General features: G+C 39.4%; 1 protein-coding gene across 3 annotated transcripts in view; it reads left to right on the top strand.

Moving 5' to 3' along the window:
- NALCN (sodium leak channel, non-selective) overlaps window positions 1-20627 on the top strand; it is a 249732-nt gene that overhangs the window by 48990 nt on the left and 180115 nt on the right. For all 3 annotated transcript variants that reach the window (XM_040584471.1, XM_040584468.1, XM_040584470.1), the window contains exon 7: window positions 5868-6022. In XM_040584471.1, coding sequence (XP_040440405.1) covers window positions 5868-6022 — 155 coding nt within the window. The remainder of the gene's footprint in view (window positions 1-5867; window positions 6023-20627) is intronic.

The raw sequence follows: 20627 nt of genomic DNA, 5'->3' as shown, positions 1-20627 counted from the left end.
AAGTAGTCTAGGAACCAGCTGTTAATAGGAGTTGTGTTCAGAGCTTCCCACTGGAGAAAACAGACTTGATTGGATTGGCACAGTAAGAATTAAGATACAGATTTGGGAATAAAAGACTTTTAAAAGGACAAATGAAAGAAGATTTGCCCAGGTGCTTAGACTGCTTTCATGATTACCAAGTGACAAATAAATGTTAACCCTTTTTCTGCCTTTTACTTTTTACGAGGAGTGAGATAAAAAGCAAGCACTTTTCCATCTAGGCTTCCTATCTTTTAAATTTCAAGAGTCTCTGAAGTCTTGGAATATGAAAAGAATGTTTTTAACTACCTAATGACATTGGCAGCTGTATAGTTGTTCACATAAGCTATCTGAACTTTTAAGAGGACACATTCTAAACAGAAAAGTTATTTAAAACTTCCCTTCTGCACAATGTTACCAGTATAATGTCCTCACAGGAACATCTCAGATTTCCTGATTTTTATTGGTATATTACTCATGTATATGTCAGGCATCTCTTTTTTTTTTTTCCTTTCTTTTTTTTTCCTTTTTAATTTCTGTAAATTTTCTTCAGGGAAAGTCTCTGGATTGGAAAATGAGGCTCTGTGCTCTAAAACTGTACAGTGGTATAAGGGGAAAGCAAACTAAGGCTGATGACTTACTGACCATGGGAACTGTCATTTTAACTTGAAGGGCCTAATGCGGTTATCCATGTGTAGGCATTTAGTGCTACTTAAAACAACTAATTTACCCAAGACACTCAGGCATGACACAGGGCTCTCAGGTGTGGCACAGGACCTACAGAGACCTCTGACCTCCTAGATCAGCATCTAAATGTTAAGAGGGTTAGCATCAGGCATCCCAAATGGCACTAGCAATCTGTGTGAGGAGAATCAAATTGAATTACAAGTCTTGGGTATTTGCATGGACTCAATTGCAGGAGGGAGCTTTAAATCTAGAGTGCAAAGTGTTTGTGACTGAATAGAGGTTATTCTGCATTTGATATGAAAATCTGTTCTTTTTTATGTTTAAGTGTATTAGTAAGAAATTAGCAAGAAAGTAGTTAGTATTTGCTACTCTAGAAATTGGTATTTGCTATACAAGATGTGTTACCTGAGAGGTTCCATTATCATTTATCTGCCAGTCTCTACGTATTGTGTACTTACATTTTGGAACTTCAAAGAAAGCTCCAAAAACATTGTTAAAATCAGGGTGCTCATAACACAGCTGATCTTGTTTTCCCACTGTGAATTCAGCTTGTAAATTGCATTTCATTTCATAAAATACAGTTATAATATAGAATTGAAAGCTTAAAAAAATGTTCATGGGCTATAGTAATTGTCTGGAATGGTGCAGTAAAAGTGTTTCAGCGAAGCAGATCAGCCTGGTTTTCAGAATAAAGTCAAATTAATTAGTTATCATTCACCTACAATGTAAGAAAGGAGCATTAATAATACTCATGGGGTAACTTGTCTAAAGTCCATGTAGAACCACAGTATTGACTTCATCAGAAGATGTTTACTGAGTAATCCTGGCCAAGAATCAATTTAATTTGAGCTTCAGGAACTTCTCTGCAGCATGGAGCTCTGTGCTGTCCCCTGGATTTATTTTAGATTAATTGCTAAATTCTAACTCGGTGGGTGCTTTTGGCTGTGTTCTGGCAATATGGCAAATCAGAAGCATCTTTTAGAAAAATGTATAGGTATGGATTGCATGCTCAGAGTTGGACATCTAAATTCATCTAGCAGAAGAGGAAACTAGAAAAACTTGATATCTTAAAGAGAAATCTATCTCTTACCAATCATCTGATGCAAGCCTATTTCTATATTAGTACTTTCTATACAACGGTGTCCATTTTGCATTTAGGTTCTATCACTTCCTGAATTCATTACCTGACATTAAATCACAGTGACTGAGAGTAACCTTTAAGCTCTTCAGAACTACATAATCTTTCTCTGTTCTCAAAGGCTTTTGTCATCCTTCAGCATATGCTTTGTGTGATTTCAATGAAGCAGGATTCACACAGTCCCCCTGGTCACTGATGCAAATGGATAGCACAGAATCCAGTGCCAGTTTCTTTGAGATCCCGGTTAATGCTCCCTGTTTGGAGGCTGTACAGGGGCTACTTGCTTCATGATCCACCAGCCATATTTTATGTGTGCTGTGGTATTTTTACCAATTCAGTAGTTCTTTAGTCAGGAGCTCTGCAGTGCCTGGTTTTAGTGCGGAGACAGACGTAGGATTCCTTTCAACTAATACAGGAACTCCTTCAGCTCCAGCTAATTAATTTTTAGTTACTGATTTCTTTACCTAATTGACAATTTGGAATATTTTTTTAATACCTTATCAATAGATATCCTTCTTATTTTTTCTGTAATCTTCTGGATCTGGAAACTACATGAATGGATTGGTAATTTTGAATAGCTTTCTGGTGATATCTTAGAAAATTAATAGAATATCAGAATTAAAAAAAAAACATTTTTTCTCAGTTTCTATTTTCAGCAGAGAAAGTCAAGCTAATAGAAAAGAGGAAGATAGGAGCTACCTTGGGTAATTTGTCTATTAAGTTGTCAAAACCTCTCATAGAATAATGGTACTAATAAAGAGATGATGCTCAAGGAGGGATTGTGCTCACATGAGCACATAGTGGTTGAAAGACCAGTTTTGCTACAGATACCGTGGAAAACAGGCATGTGTACTGCCAAGGCACATAAATTCAGGTTCTTCCTATGGTGTACATTTATGTATGTATGTAGTCAGAAAGTTAAAAACATGTCAGAGTAACACTACTGCAACAATCTTAGTCTTTTGCAACAGTCTTACTGTTGAAGGATTCTTACCAAGCAATGTGTAGTCAATTATCTCTTTCTGCATCCATTGCATTCCTGTGCAGAACTAATTTCTCAGCTCACCTGTTGGGTTGATGCTGTACTCCATACACATTGAATCTCTGCATAGTAATACTCAGTTGGTCTATTGGGATGAATTATTTCTTTGGTCGTGTTGAAAGAATTTGTAATTTTATCAAGGCATCCCATTCAGCAAGATATTTAAGCACATCTAATCAAACTTTTGAGATGCTTAAAACTAGTTATGTGCTGAATCAGTATCTCAGTGCTTAGTTGATGTTGAATATGGCCTATGAAAGAATAAAAATATTTAAAACCTCTTATATTGAAAACATCTGATAATATTCTAGCCACTTCTAGACTAGATACCTACTGTTGTTTAGTCCATGTAGACTAGTCTATGCTTAATTATTGTCCTGAGGCAGAACACAAATTGCCTAGTTACATTAGTCCAGAAAAGGCCTCTATCTCTATCGGTACAGTTACTGTAAGCACAGATTCTTCCTTTTTAGCCTCAATTATACTTAGTACATGGAGGCAGCTTTAATTCTTCAGGAGTATGTTTGATGTGATATAAAAATTACCTACGTTTAAATGAAGCACTTATTCTAAGTGCTTTGCATTGTAGCGATTGAGCCAGCAATACTTTTAATAATATAACGTCACACAGCTAGTCTCTTAGATCTGAGGGTTTTTATAATGCAAACCATAATGCAAAATTCATTAGCTACCAGTAGCTGGGGTTCTGAATCTGCTTGAGCCAATGAATTAATTTTCATTTCTGCAAATATTCATAAAATGTTGTCTTATGATAATCCTATATATTAGAATGGCATTTAGATGGCAGTATCATAAATCTAATGTACTTAAAGCATACAACCAGGTATGAATTAGGATACTCGAGTATAAAAGAATTAAGGTGCCCAGATTAATTTTTAAATCTTTGAGTGACATGTGCTGAGCATGCTGACAAGAAGTGAAATGAGTACAGGTATGCTTGTCTATCTGTCTGTCTTTCTAGTTATGCATGTAGCTAAATTTCAGGATGTTCTCTAAAACTTCAGCTGGAACTGTACATGTCTGTGTGTGCATCCATGGAGAAATGTATGGCTCTTGGTTATCATGAAGAAATGACTACAGGATGGGTGCAACTACAGTTATTTCTCTGCATTTATAATTGCCTAGGAAAAATTTTGTAGGAAGCATTAGTTTCACACTGACAGATTTAGACTAATCTATTGCTATCGCATGGAGTGCATAAAAGCAAGAAAAATAATTAAAGCTTCTGTTCACCCAATTTAGTTGTCAAAATGCATCTGTGAGTTAGATTAAAAGAAGAGGACTTTCAGATGAAAAATAAGATATGAATGATACTAAAGGGCAGACTGAAATGTTTTACCTTTTCTGTAGACAAGCAAGGTTAATTAAATTGATGAATTTTAAGGCACTGGTCTGAAGCCTCAGGATAATAGGGTGAATACTACAAGATCATCTTTGTAACTTTCAGAAATTCATTTTAGGTGTTTCTATATCAAAAGTCTGTGCTGTGACAAAATCAGCCTGAGCATGAATGGAAAATGCTATTGACTGATTTTTTCTCAGACCAGAACTCACCGTGATTAGCTTTTCAAGTCAGATTTGAAATTGCCCTAGGACTGAACCAAAAATCAGGATTTTCATTTGCTGGTTGAGAGAGTACAAGCAAGGAAAAAAATGGATGTTGCTTGTGCCTGTTCAGCGCAGTTGGAGCTATGCCATATTACATTTCTTCTCTTTGGTTTACCCAGCTGACTCCGATAGCACAAGTAGCATGACATTCTGCACTGTAATGCTGTGCTGTGTTGCTTTGTAGACCCAAACAGAGACCTGCTCAGGATGGAGGGGGCAGTTTGCTAAGTCTGCTTCTTAAAGTATGTCTGGGGAAATGAGGTGACCGGTGTCTGGTTTTGGCAAAGGACTATGTATTGTGATTATTAACTGGGTGCTGTAAATGCTTGCGGGGAGTAAACTGCCTGAGCTCCTTACCCAATTTGGGGAATACATGGATACCCATCTTTACGGATACGTGTCACAGACACAGATTTAACAGGATAGGGAGCTACAAACTTGCCCTCCCTCTCCTTTTAGCTGCTATGTTTCTTAGTGCTGGACCTACCTGTATTCCCATAGCAGTGCACCATGAGAGAGCCTCTAGCAGCTCAGTCCCAGGCGCCAGAGGAGCTGCGAAGACTAGTGATACTCAGCCTCTGTCAACAGTAAAAAACGGCCAACAGGCCAACACACTGTGTTGCAGTGCTGCCCCTTGCTTTATGACCTTTCTGTTTTCCCCAACATAAATCAGTTTGAACCAGTTCAAGCCAGTTCAGATTTTTTCACCTGTTCTACCAAATCATTACTGGACTGACCTAAATGTGAATTAAATCTGTTTCTGTCCTAAATACTAATTGCACTAAACATGTAATGATTTAACTTCTTGTCTGAGACTGTGACTATCCATCTGTGGTGGAAACCCGGCCTGACCAAGATGCAAGAAGCTGAAAACATACTCAGGTGGCTGACAAGTCATCCACAGTGACCCTTTTAAAGAGTGTCAAAGCTAGCTCAGGTAATGTCTGTGGAAGTCAAAGTCACAGTATTGACTGCAATTGAACACATTCCTAGGATTTGCAAAGAAGCCTGAAGCAGTAAGTGTCCAAATTGCATTCAAGAGCAGTTGGAGTTGCTGAATGTTAACTCCTCTGTGTCTTGGAGTGTCTCCATTTTTGATGGGGTCTCTAGGCATTAGTATGAAACTTCTGCAGTTAGTATATGTACTATCATTATATAAGGCTGAAGTCTCAGGAGACTGTTAGCTTGCCATTTACTGTAAGTGCCTAATTAATAAAAATAACATATATCAAAGAACATCAGATAGCAAAAATGAGAGCCGATGTACTTTTTACTTTAGTCCTCTCTCTTTCAAGTATTTAGTTTTGCTGTGGCCTGAGTTTATGTAACGTCTTAATTTTGTATTTTTCACAGAAACGTAACCTGGAATAATTTAGCTATCCCAGACACCCACTGTTCCAGAGAGCTGGAAGAAGGTTATCAGTGCCCACCTGGATTTAAATGCATGGACCTTGAAGATCTGGGACTAAGCAGGCAAGAGCTGGGCTACAGTGGCTTTAATGAGATAGGTCTGTCTTACTGGTAAAATCCATTTCAGTATCCATTTAAAACTGTTTATGAAATGAATAGAACAGATAGCTCATGTCTGTACTGACAAGATATCAAGTGCAATCAATATTCTGCTCAAGTAGACCACATGCCAGAAAGAGAAGCTGTGCAATTCACTTTTAAATGATGAAGTTATTATCTATTTTTACATTGCCTGGGATCCCAGGATTTAAATACCTTTAAAACAATGTCTTTATTTAGGAAGAGTTAACTGTTGATTGCCACCAATATGCAAATGCAGTGACTAGTTTCTGTGGTTTATTTATGATTCATTCTAAAGTATAAAACTCATCCTATTTGTCTAATTTTAGTAGTAATTCCCATGCAAAAAACCCCACCCAGAATTACTTTGATAATCATGTTGGTACTAAAGAGAAAGGGGAAGAGAAAATGAGATCATGTGTATGTGCGGCAATCTTAATCCAAACTGTGTAAATCAGAACATCACCCAAAAAACCAATTGGGAGTCAGGCAGATTTTGCAATGCAGGTACAGTTTGTGTTCTGTGAAAAACACTGCAGAGTCACCAGGAGAACACATTCTCCGCTAGCTGCAATGTGTTGTGGAATCCCCATGGGGAAACAAGTGTAGAACAGTAATTCAGGAAAGGTGGGAAGAGCATGGACAACTGTGGCAAGGTTCATATACAAATGTAAAATATGCAATTACCCTGTCAGAAAATTGTGGTTATCTCACATTTATTTAACAAACAAAGATCCAATGGGAGCCTGCAGCTGTAAATTTTCATTTCAGCACAGGTAGGGAAGTCCCTTCAAATGTTAAAGCATGCCTGCAGGCTATGTTCTTTCTGATGCATCTCTCTGACAAGCTTTTTTTTTTTTGCTTTTTTTTTTTTTCTCCTTCATTTTTCCTGACTTGAGCTCCAGACTATTATCCTGGCTGCAGCTGAACTTGAAGGTGATAAAAAGGTTTAATGACTAAATGACTGCAATCCAAAAAGATTTTTTTTTTGAAAGTTGAAAGCCTTTGCAGCTGAAATCACATCAGTAGATTCTCAGGTTCCTGAATATACACAGCGAGACAGTTACAAGAAATAGTCTCAGGGTTCTGTTACAACAGGTACTCCTTGATACCAAGTACTTTCTGAATAAAAACTGTCATTTGTGTCCTTCCTTTTTTCCTCATGAGAAAGGGAGAAAAAAACTGATTTCAGCCAAGCTCCATTTTGTTCCCTCTGGGATTCAGAGGCATACCAGTTGTAGCAGTACTGCTAGCTGAATAGCAGTACTGATAGCACCTACCTTTTATATAGATTTTCTATTCAGTACATCTCAAAGGATAAACCCTGTCTGATCTCTCAGACAACCTTTAGATTTTTAAGTTACTAGCATACTGCCATACCATTGACTGAGATCACACTAGAAACATCCACACACAAGTTTTCTAGTTTGAGATGGTTTGGCAGGGAGCGTGGGATAGGTGTATCACCAGAAGAATTATGCCTCAGATTGAAATCACCTTCTTATCCTGACACGCAAAATTATTTGTGGCATTGAAGGCTGTTATTCTAGCTACCTTCCAGGTTCCCTGGGAGAAGTAGTTGCAATGCCTTAGGCAAGCTGAAGTGGGTAGATGACTTAAATAGGGTTCAGAGTGCTTAATGAATGAGGCCACTGTGTTTTTAACGGTGGGTGCAAGCCGGCAAAGACAGGTGAAATAGTTTGTCTAGGGCTGCCTGCAAAGCTGGTTGAAAAAACAGGGATCAAACTCCAGTGTCTTGAGTTGCAGTCCTGTATTTCATCAATGTTATTCTGAATGCTGTGTTTTAAAGATCAAAGACTGCTAATAGGCTTGTTGCTGATACATTGCTTTTGTCTAGAAATAGGTATATAACACCTCTTGGTACAGCAGCCAGAAGTTAGGTTTAATATCAATTGAAAGCTGATTACTAATTTTTAAAGTACTGGGTAAGACATAGCAGCTTTGCCACAAAATGTTGAATAAGCTTCCTCAAATTAGGAATGTTATAAACAGGGTTGTAACCAGCAAGTTTATTGATATTTTGTAAATCTCCATATTGTGATGCATCTTTGTATGAGGTTAAAAGGTATGTAATGCAGTAGCTCTTTTCTGTGTAATTATGCTATTTTATTATATACATTCATTGATATTTTACTTGCAGATATTATGTAGCCTGCCCTGCTTGCTCCTGAAATCATTACAAAAATCACAAGAGTATAGCAGTTCAGCAGTTATTGTATAATTAGATTCACTTAATTTGTGGTATATAAGTACAAGCTATGCATATGTGAATTTGATAATTTCTGTTAATTTGCTTTTCTTTAAAGAAAAAGGGAGGTTTTTTTACAACTTTATTACTGGCTGAAGCCCAAGCTGTCCTAATCAAATAAAAGTTGATGATTTTTTTATACTGTGAGGACTATGCTGACTAGGTAGTTTCATATTTGGAAAATCCCTTAATTTTGCCCATACCCTGCTTACACTTTTATAAATGGCTTTGGCTTTAAAGGGATGAAAATTGGAAAGACGATAGTGTAAATTTTCCTACTTGACAAATTTATTTCTCAAGTTTTCTATTTTTAGTTTTGAGGTGTTCTGTTTACCTGTTTTATGTATGCTTTTGTGCAAGTATGTATGTATTGTTTAAGGAAGAACATAGTTATAAACTACTGATAAATATGGCTTGAAGTCATCTTGTCAAGATAATCTAGGCCATCCCCTTCCAGTGTGAAACACTTTACAGTCCTTCCAGGCAATCTGTTGCACTGCTTCATTGTCTGTACTCTTAGGAAGACTTTCCTGAAGTATAATGTGAATCTTTGTTTTTGACAATTTAAGATCATATTTTATCACCTTATTCACTACTGGCACAAAACTTTAAAAAGCTTTTCTGCATCTTTCAAGACTATCATGCCTTCTGTACCCTCTACGGCTTGCTGGGGCCAAATATTTCAGTGTTTTGCTATAGGACTTAGACTTTATACCTTAAATAATTCTTATTGTTCTTCTCTAGACCTTCTCCAGCTGATTCACCTCTATATTGAAGTGCAGTACTGGCAGAATAACACAGTAGAACCATTACTTTATGTGTTTTTAAGCTCTATTACACTTTCTACATCCCAGTGAGATGTTTTCCATTTTCAGAACAGCATGTTGTGGGTGATTCATGTGTTTTTCTGATTTCTTACAGCCCCTGTGTCCTTTTGTAAGATCTGCCATCACTGTTTCCCATCCTTTGTTTACTTGATATTTATTTTTAAATACAGACTCCTACATTTGTCTCTGTTGAATAGCATACTTTTTTTTTTTTAAGACTTTCTTCAATTTGCAAAGATCTTCTGGAATTTTAATTCTTTCCTCCTGAATAATTTCAGTGCCTCTTAGCTTACTTTTATCTGAAATTTGATGAGTGTAACTTACTTTCTATAACCTGATCAAGAGTGGAAAAGTAAATAGAATCAGACCAAGATCAGACTCTGTTGGAACCTAGAGGTCTTCCTTTCTGATGATGTTTCATTAATAGCCGCTGTCCTGTTTTGTCTGGGATAGTTAATTTTCATCTTAGTAGCTGGTAAAATGCTGTGTTTTGGATATAGTACGAGAGTAATGTTGATAACACACTGAGTTCTTGCTAAGTAATATTTATACTAAGTCAAGGACATTTTAGCTTCACAGGCCCTGCCTGCAAGAAGACTGGAGGGTCACAAGAAACTGGGAGGGGACACAGCCAGGACAGCTGACCTGAATTAGCCAAAGGGATTTTCCATACCATAGAACATTGTGCTGAGTGTATAAACTGGGCGGAGTCAGCTGAGGGCTGTTTATCGCTGCTCAGGGACTGGCTAGGCACCAGTCAGCGGGTGGTGAGCAGTTGTGTTGTGCATCACTTTTTTTTTTTTCTTTTTGGGTTTTATTCCTCTCTCCCTCTCATTACAATTGTTGTTATTCTTATAATAATGTTTTATTTTATTTCAATTATTAAAGTGTTATTTCAACCCATGCATTTTACCTGGTTCCCAGTTATCCTCCCTATCCCACTGGGTGAGGTGGCTGGGTGTGAGCGAGCAGCTGCATGGTATTTAGTTTCTGGCTGAGGTTAAACCACAACAGCTGCTCACAAGCTCGTAACAAATGGGTTTGCACCCATCATAGAGTAGTTTCACCTAGCCTTGCTTCTGTATGTTGTCATAGTGAGACAATGTTAAAAGCCTTTCAAAATCAAGTGCTTCTCCTCTCTTTACAAAACCTGCTCCCATTATGCATTTGTACAGCAGTGATACAATAAGGTTTGTGCCATAGGTTCTCCAGTGCCTGCACCCTTTCAATATGTTAATAATACTTACACCTGATGTTTATGAAGATAATTTTTTTTAATATAGGCCACATCAGCATGTATCTACAGCTAACATCTCTGTTCTTCAGTGTATATATTTCGAGATTGGTTGTAGAATGAATTTAACACCAGTTGGGTTTGCCAGCTTGGCTAGTGTAATCTCTTAATGAGAGTTCAGTTACTGAAAGCTGAGGCAGTTCTGTCTGGCTATACCTCTAGGAAAGTTATGAGCACCAGTCACAGAGGTGTATCTTAGTACTGCTTATGAAACTGGAGAATTAATGAAACACTGAGTGGACAACCAATTAGCTAAGGGCTTAGTACCTCAAATCCCTTTTCTCTGTGAAGTTCTGAAATGGGAGGAGGGAGTTGTAGAAAAAGAATAATCAGCCCCCGTAGGTGAGGTCACTTCAGATGTTTCAGGTTCCAGCTGATGGGAGGCTACAAGAAGTTACTGATTGCTTCTAGGAAGTTGCTTGTGAACTGGGAAAAAACCTGAGTGTTCTTTCCAACAGTTTGACACAGAACTTGACTTCTTAAGTAGGTGTTGTTCTTATACAGTGGGAGCCTTCATATTAAATGAAGTCTTTTATCCATCAGGATGCCTGAAAGATTTTTCAAATACTACCTGTGGGGCTGAGTGGGAGTAAGAGAAAGGATATGAATGAAAGGCTTGGCTGGCTCTGTGGATGTGGGTGGCAAAGCTCCCTACTATTGACTATACCTGTATGCTGCTGCCAAGATCTTCTCTTTCTCAGACTTCCTAGCTGATTTTGATTCAAGCTTCTGTAGAAAGGTTGATATTTCCTTCATATTAGAACAGCCTTCAGCCTTGTCACCTACTGAGACCATCAGGTACCTTCACAGCTGGCCTATTTTTTCTTAGTGATTTTATTCTCTTCTTTTCTGTGTTTTTCCTAGCTGTGTTTAATTCCATAGGGTGTAGCTGATAGTATGACAGTATCACGAAGCATGCAAAAAAAGTTGAGCTAAATATTGAGGAAAAATGGCCTGTTTTGTGAATAAATCGCAGTAACTGTACAACTCATTAGGCATGGGATTGTAGTACTTGCATCTGATATAGCTAAAAAGCATAACTATAATTGTTGAATTAAATAAAAGCAGGTAAGACTTGGCAGCTGGAGAACTATGACAGGTATCTCCTCTGCCTTCCTTGTTACTGTTTCTTTTGAGTGTGCATCTAAAGGTCAGTATTGACCTTTAATCAACATTTAACATGGCAGTAATTCCTGTCAGGGCCGCACTAAGGGCGTTAGACACTCATGTGTTAGAACCCCCACTGTTGCTGAATCCTGGGCGGTTTTCCTCCTTACCTGTACTTTGCACACAGTACAGATCCCTTTGCATTCAGATTTTTGTAACATCTGGCTAGTAATCATTCCACATGCCTCATGGGTGCAATCATCTCTAATCATCTACAGATGTACACTTGCAGCTACATTACTGATTTTACTCTCCACGTAATCCTAGAGAATGTTTTTTCATGATTTACAGTGCTACATAGTGCTTCAAATAGTCTCAAGAAAAGGAAGTCGTGAATGAAAGATACTGAAAAGTTAAAAAAAATATTCCACAAAGTAAGCAAGAGTTTTATGCCACGAAAGATCATTCTGAAAGAAGGAGACTTTATTCTATGCTGTATCACCAACCCATCTGTCAATTGCTAGAACTAGTGCTCATTAAATGATACTAATTACATCTCATACCTGTGGAGAGTATTTAACAAAGACTACCATATTAATGTCCATTTTATATATAGGAGATAAACTCACACATGTTGCATCTTGGAGACAAATAATGACATTTCAATGGTAAGGGGTGCTTCAAAGCACATATACAAAAATGACATCTGTATTAAACCTTGCTTGCTTTACAGTAGAAGCAAATATTGTTCAATAGCATGACCCAGCAAAATCAGCTCATTTCATGGGCTGTAAAACTTTAGCTTTAGGTCTCAGATACTTCCCACTTTTATTATAAAGACTTTTCCCTTATAATATGTGACCCAGAATTTTAATATTCTTGGTGTGCCTATAGTTGAGAGCCTTTTTCAAAATTGGTGATTAGAACAAAAGATTTTATATGTCACTGTGAAAAATGTCTGTCGTGATTGAATTAAAAGTGAACCTAATTTAATGTTTGTGAAAGGAAACATCATGGTGGGGCCGAAGTCAACTTCCTTCATTCACTTACAGGTATGACTTTAATAAAAGACTTGTACAGGGATCAAAATAGCTCATTTGTTTACCTGTAAGTTGAAATGTTATCTACCAAACACTGGAGTTACATTGGTTCTCTTAGGAATTATTTTATGATAGTGTTGTGGTTTAACCCCAGCTGGCAGCCCAGCACCACGCAGCTGCTCACTCACTCCCCCTCACCCAGAGGGATGGGGAGGAGGATCAGAAAGGAATGTAAAACTCAAGGGTTGAGATAAGAAAAATTTAATAGGTAAAGCAAAAGCCACGTGCACAAGCAAAGCAAAGCGAGGAATTCATCCACCACTTCCCACGGGCAGGCAGGTGTTCAGCCATCCCCAGGAAAGCCGGGCTCCATCATGTGTAATGGTTACTGGGGAAGACAAACACCATAATGCCAAATGTCCCCCCCTTCCTTCTTCTTCCCCCAGTTTATATACTCAGCATGATGCCATATGGTATGGAATACCCCTTTGGCTAGTTTGGGTCAGCTGTCCTGGCTGCGTCCCCTCCCAATGTCCCGTGCCCCTCCAGCCCTCTTGCTGGCAGGGCCCAGGAAACTGAACAGTCCTTGACTTGGTATAAACATCACCCAGCAACAACTAAAACCATCAGTGTCCTGGCAGCATTGTTCTCACATCAGAGCAAAAATGCAGTACTGTACTAGGTGCTAAGAAGAAAGTTAACTCCATCCCAGCTGAAACCAGGACAGATAGGGAAAATACTTTTGAGTGTGCAACCAGTTTGAATAGTGAAGGTGCTGCTCTTAGACTGCAGGAAGATTGAGGTGGCATATAGGTGCCTTGTTCAAAAGAGAAGGAAGGAATTAAGGTTAAGAGAATATGCTGTGAATTGGATTTTGTGCCTTTCTACCACAACCCGTTAAGTACATTTTGCATGAGAGATTTTGCCTACAGGTGGGGTACCTGTCTGTAGGATTAGAATTCATGGTGCCTAAGTAGTGTGTTGAGTGGTGCAGTGTGATGGACACATGAAAGCCAAACAAGTGGAAAGCAAGGAAGTATGCTCACACCAGTCTGGAATAAAAACTGAAAAGTCACCCTAAGTCAGATCCCCAGTTAGGTACTCCTAGAAACAGCAAGCATTTAGAGCTACAGGTCCATTTGTTTATGTGGATACATATATAATTAATTTGGCTGCAGGAGACTGATACAGGTTCTTAAAGAGAACATTTTTATATAGTAGTGCAGTGGTCAAAGTGAGAGACTTGCATTCTGGAAGGATGCCCTACTCACCCCCATGCAGGGGCTGGGGCAGAGCAGACTCCCTTCCACCTCCCTCCCTTGGGGTCATCAGCAGCAGGAGGAACTCCTGGCTCTAGAGGAGAGCAAGCAATACAAGACTAGTGCCTAGAGGGAGTATTATAAAGACCTGCACTTTGTCATTCTTCATGAAGTTATTTCCAGTTTTTCTCCATGGACTGCATAAAACAAAAATGTATAAAACCACCTTTAACATTTAGGAGGCTGAATGTTGACAAGACATACCAACATAAAAGAAAACACTTGAAAATCCAACTTGCCATTCCTGCTGCCACTGGGTGAAGAAAAGAACCTGTCACTGGTGGCAGAGGCTGACCTTTTAATTTCTCTGTTGCTCCACGCCCACATGACACAGCCAGCTTGTCTCTTGCTGGCAGTATTAGCAGTCACTTGGTCTTTCCAGGTCCCTGGCATGGGCAAGGCAGGCAGATGGTTTGTGACTGATTAGTTGACCTAGGCAACTGCCTACTTTGCCAGCTCTGAGACTTCAGGGTCTGTGAGGAACAGTGAATTATGAGTTGTTGAACAGAATAAGAATGATATTTGTAGGTTATTTGTTCAAAGTAGGAGATATAACTGATAGTGAAAAGGCTTGCAAAGGTGTTTTCAGCCTCCTAATGTGACTCCTTCCTCCTCCCACTGCCCTTTCAGAGTCATCTCCACCTGAATGAAGCCAGTGTTGTTTTGCACAGACATAGATGGCCAGAAATGCAGATCAGCATCCCCACCACAGCCTGAATCCTTTAGCTCCGAGTCATTTGCTATCTGGGATAATAGAAAGCAATGAGGGGATATAGTTGTTAAGTCAGAGCCCCCATTTAATTGTATCCGTTAAAGGCTGAGAGATGAGCTCTTATGAAAGAAGCATTGGTTCAGTAATGGTTTCATCAAAATTTGTGGTCAGACTGTTTTATTCTACAGATTATATGTATGCTTCATATATGTGTTGTGTCTTAATGCTCCATTTATTCTAGTAAGTACATTGTAGTATTAAATAATTTGATAAATAGGTCTTATCTTATTCCACTTGTACAGCTTTTTGGTTCAGGCACTTGCATGTAAAGTGGCTAATAAGGAAGCCTTCATCCGTGACCACAGCCTGTGGCGTTATCATGTGGTAACGTGACAAGTGATAACGATGTTAATGTGTGAAAGTGTCAGAACGTAATTAGGGAAGCCATTCAGACTGTCTAGTGATAAAACTCGTATTTTCTACATGTGAGCCAAAATGACTTGAAGCATGCCCCATTAGTCCACTGATTGAGAAACCAGTGAAAATCATTATTTCAAAAATGGTGGTTTAGTTTTTCTCACTGGAATTCCTTCCTAGGCCTTCCAGGCAGAGAGCAATAGGGCCTTGATCCCTGCTGAGGCACTGTCAGGGGCAAAACAGTCTCCATTCAGGGAATTTAATTTACTTGTTTTACTGCCAATTAACATAAACATGTAATTGCTCATTCGGATATTAAGAAGCAAGGAAGACAAACAGGTTAAAGAGACACAGGTAAAATACCTTTCCTCCTTCACCTGTCTCAGCTTCAGTCCACACATCTCTCCTCCCCATGTCTTAGTCCCTACTCCGCTTTTGTAGCATGTGAGGCAGGGAGTGGTGTGGGAAGCTGGGGTCAGTGCATAGTGGTTTCTCTTCTTTTGCTGCACCTTGTTTCTTACTCTGCTGCTGCTTCTTCCTTCTTAATCATCTCCTCTGCTCCATCATGGGCTTAGCCGTGGCCTGCAGTCACTTCATGGGTGTCCCTGCTATGGCATGCCCCCTGCTACCAGTAGCCTACCAGTTGTGCCCACTGCACATGATAAATAAATGCCCACATAAATAAACCTAGGCATAGCAGCTTAGAGCACCTTTACGTAGGCACCTTCAGAAGGTTACACAAGTTTTTGATGAGCATGGAGAAGTAAACCATTCATATGCCCTGTGCAGGTGCAAACAGTTTGCAGTCCTCGTTGTGTCGTTCCTTTTGGGAAATAATTCTAGTTACGAAGGATGTGAATGCTGTGAGGAGTGAAGCACGGCTAAGTGAATAAGGTTAATAAATTCAGTCTGTTTCTTAGATATAATGAACAAGGTCAAAGGGAGTCAATAAATCCCTGTTGGGGCTTAAGGTGCAATACTGTTTTCACTGGTTGCAGCTACTTTATGACCTGCTTACAACACCCTGTTTAGTTTCTCATAAAAAAAAAATAATTAAAAACAGAAGACGTTGCGAGGGTTGGTTTTTTTCCTTTGGGATTTCTTTTTATTTGGCAGGAAAAGTACTGATGAAATTCAGTGTTTAGAAGTTGAATGTGGACAAATGTATTTGGGAAAACATAAACATTCAAGGCAGGTCCTACTTGACTAACCTGATCTCCTGACAAGGTGACCTGCTTAGTGGACGAGGGAAAGGCTGTGGACCTAGGCTGTGTTCACCTAGACCTTAGTAAAGCCTTTGTACACTGTCTCCCAAAGCATTCTCCTGGAGAAACTGGCTGCTCATGGCTTGGATGGCTACACTCCATGCTGGATTAAAAACTGGCTGGGTGGCCAGGCCCAAAGAGTTATGGTGAAAAGAGTTAAATCCAGCTGGTGGCCAGTCACAAGTGGTGTTCCCCAGCGCTCAGTACTGGGGCCAGTCCTGTTTAATATCTGTAGCAACAATCTGGACAAGTGGATTGAGTGCACCCTCACTAAGTTTGCAGATGACACTAAGGTGGGCTGGAGTGTTGATCTGCTTGAGGGTAGGAAGGATCTGCAGAGGGTTCTGTATGGGCTGGATTGGTGAGCCAAGGCCCATTGTATGAGGTTCAGCAAGGCTCAGTGCCGGGCCCTGCATTTGGATCACACCAGCCCCACGCAGCGCTACAGGCTTGGGGCAGAGCAGCTGGAAAGCTGCCTGGTGGGAAAGGGCCTGGGGGTGCTGGTTGACAGACAGCTGGACATGAGCCAGCAGTGTGCCCAGGTGGCCAAGAAGGCCAGTAGCATCCCGGCTTGTGTCAGAAACAGTGTGGCCAGCAGGGCCAGGGCAGTGATTGTCCCCCTGCACTCAGCACTGGTGGGGCCGCACCTCGAATCCTGTGTTCAGGTCTGGGCCCCTCACTGCAAGAGGGACACTGAGGTGCTGGACGTGTCCAGAGACGGGCAACGGAGCTGGGGAAGGGTCTGGGGCACAAGTCTTATGAGGAGCATCTGAGGGAACTGGGATGGTTTACCCTGGAGAAAAGGAGGGTGAGGGGACCTTACCGCTGTCTGGAACTACCTGAAAGGAGGCTGTAGTGAGGTGAGTGTCAGTCTCCTCTCCCAAGTAACAAGTGACAGAGCAAGAGAAAATGGCCTCAAGTTGAGCCAGGAGGAGGTTTAAGTTGTATTAGGAAAAAGGCATTCACTGAAAGGATTCTCAGGTATTGGAAACAGGCTGCCCAGAGAAGTGATGGAGTCACCATCCATGGAGGCATTTAAAAGACCTCGAGATGTACTCAGAAGTGTAGATATGGTTCTTAGCAGCATGGTTTGTTTAGTGGTGGACTTGGCGGTGCTTGTTTAACAGTTAGACTCGATGATCTTAAAGGTCTTTTCCAACCTAAATGATTCTATGCTTTTATATCAGTAACTGTCACAACCTATGAAAATAATCACCAGGAAAACAAAGTGAAAACACTTGATATGTCTCCTAAAACCATGTTAGAGCCCTTACAGAAGTTACTGGATTTGGTGCAGGAAATAATGGATGAAAATCTCAGCTTTTTTTTCTCTACAAATTAATTTTAAATTCTTCTAGTGTAATGCTGGATTAAATTATCCCAGAGGTTCCTTTGGGATTTAGGATTAATTCTGTGTATATTTATTCTTTAGCTTGAAAATTTTGTCTCAGTCTTTTATGTGGCTGAGAAGTGAATGACCTGTAGTCACAGCATAGGAGAAGTAGTCTTTGTCTTATGCTTTGTGTTTTTCTAACTGTGGTTCTGACACTTCAGTAATTTAAACAAAAGATAACAGAAAATAGGTAATGCCAACGTATCATGGTCAACGTGTTAGTATTTTCTTTTGCTGTAAATATCTATGCTGTATTTTAGCATTTAAATTCCTAAGTGTTGTTTAACTTTACTCCTGGTAACACTTTCCTGTTCTTCAAACATTTCTTAATGATTTTAAACTGGTTCTTCCTCCCTGTAGTGAAAAAATGGAGATCTACAATATCTTCAGTTTTCACAGAATACAAAAAAGCATCTTTGACCCAATATCCCTCTCTCAGTGCTCACCTTTAATTCCAGTCACTGTTTAGCCACTCTTTCCTTTGAGGTTCCAAATGCCAGTTTATGTAAAGGCTTAACTTCAGAAAGCACAATAATGACCATCTTTCTACAAGGATTTTACCCACAGGCACCCTTTTCCATTATGCTTTTCAGCAGAATGTAGTTTTTGTGATCATGTGACTCTGAAAGTATTGAAAGCTTTCTTCATCTTGCATTATGCTCGTTTGTGTTCTTTGTTAGTATTATATCTTGTACAGGATACAGGATAATATCTTTTAGATCAAATTGTCCTCTCACAGAGATTATTTTGATACATCAAGTAGAAGCAACATTTTAGGGATCCATGTCATGATCCAAAGCAATAAAGATAGCTCTTGATGATTATTTTTCTCAGAAATTCTAGATTTTTATTCTGTTCCACCAAGTCGTGACTTTTTTGATGTTCATCCAAGTCATGACTTTTTTGATGTTCATGTGTTGGCTCTCATGCATTTATGTCACCTAGATGGCTGACTTACCACTTTTTCCTTTCCTCAAGAAAGTTTCTCTTTTGAATACCTTATCCTCCATGTGCAATTAATATCATTATTAACTTATTAATTGAACAATTAAAACAGTTTCAGGCATTCTGCTCCATCCTTCCACTGCTGCTGACATGCTCGGTAGTGTAGTTGGTATCTTAACCTTAAAACATAAAATATGATTGATATAATCTTGAACTGACAGAACTGAGAGATTTGGCAGTGCCGTGTTATGAAAATTCATTTTGCTATTAGAGAATTACTCAAGCTTGTCTAACAAGCAAGACGATATTTAATTCCCAGAGTGGTGCAGTAAGAAAGGGTTGTAGCTTATGAGCAGAAACAAATGAAGAAAACTAGGCAAACTTAATTTATCAAAATGTGCTTGTATGGCACAAATATTTCAACCTAGGCAGTGTCCATGGGACGTGCATACCTTGCATTGCACAGTAAAGCAGAGTCTGGTAAACCAACACCTTACAGAAGACAATAAATTTTTCCCCTTGATCTATCTCCACATTCTGCAAAGCAGACTTTATGGTTTGATCCAATTTCTGTGCCTTTTGAAGAAGAAGTGTGAGCAAAAACTTCAAAATCAGCCACATAATTTTCCAGGTAGTTCACCAGTTTGGTAGTTTCCACAGCTGTGGTGTTGTATGTATGGTGGTGATCCACTGTTTCTGCAGCTTAGCAAGGATATCCCACTTTGTGCTTGTCACTTGTGCCCCTTAAATAAATGCTTACAGTTTATTACTATGTGTACTTTAGCTCAGCTCCAAAAGGAGGTGTGTCTGTTTTGTTCAGATACAATACTGTTGGAACATTTGCGCTGCTGCATTAGGTGGGCTCGAAGGCACTCGTACTAGGTTGTTGCCTCTGCAAAGGTATTTCTTGATTTGATAACAGTCCTGCCCTCATTATACCTGTTTTCTCAATTGAGATCTAATTTTATTTGAGGGATCATAAACCTTATAACCGCAATACTAATTTTAAGCCATTTCCCAGGATGACTGGGTAGCAGCAGACTGGTTTTAGAAATGCTAAATCCTCAGTATGGAGTTTTCTCCTGAGCAAACAGTGAGTGATTGGCCTTTATTTACTGACTTCCTTTGATCATAAATATACTGTTTATCCTTTGTAAATCACTTGCTCTTGCAGCCTGACAGGACAGGGGGCATTTGTAAAAAACACACAAATGCATGTGATTCCCTATTTCTTTCTGATAGAGATGAGATATGGCAGTTACCAAGCAATTTGGGGGTGATAGTGGTTTTAAGGTGAGTGGCAATTAGCTCTGTTTAGCAAAAATTCTGTGGCGCATGGCAAAATTATTATTGCTATAGAATAGCACCTTTCAAACCCGAGGTCTGGGATAAGTCTTCTGCTGAAGAGGTGTGGTTTGCCAGGCATCTTCAGATTATGCCAGTTTGGTTCTTTAATTCAACAATTCCATCCAAACAAGCAGAATCATTTTTAAATGGAGGTTCTCTAACATAAGGCAGTGTTAGTCAGTGAGTTTGCATGCATTGTAGATGTATATGGAATGGAAAACAGGTCATTTCTTAGTTTGCAGTAAACACAATGCCAAAGTGATCAGACTCTAGCAGGGAGCATGTTTCTTGACAATTTTCAGTCTCTTCAAGTGCTCTGAATTCTTACAGTTCCTGAAGAGAGTCACATCTGTTGTATCATTGTTGCGTGGGTTATGTACTTACTGAAGAAGGTATTAGCAAAGAGCCTGTCATGAGAAATTTTTTGGCAGAGTAGAAACAACTATGTCATAATACATTATGTAAGGCCCTGAATTTTCAGTGGAAAGCTGATGGACTTTTAAAGGCTACACCTCAAGTGGTGAAACTGCATGTCTGACATCCAGGTTTCGTATACCCTAGCTTGTCATGGTCTCACACCAGAGAGAGAGAGTTCATTGCTTCTTTATTCCTGCTTGATTTTTGCTGGAGAAGGAACGCTGATACATG

The sequence above is a fragment of the Falco naumanni genome, chromosome 2, assembly GCF_017639655.2.
Source record: "Falco naumanni isolate bFalNau1 chromosome 2, bFalNau1.pat, whole genome shotgun sequence".
Lineage (NCBI taxonomy): Eukaryota > Metazoa > Chordata > Aves > Falconiformes > Falconidae > Falco > Falco naumanni.
The sequence above is the reverse complement of the archived record's forward strand: the minus strand, read 5'-3'. Positions and strand labels throughout refer to the sequence as shown.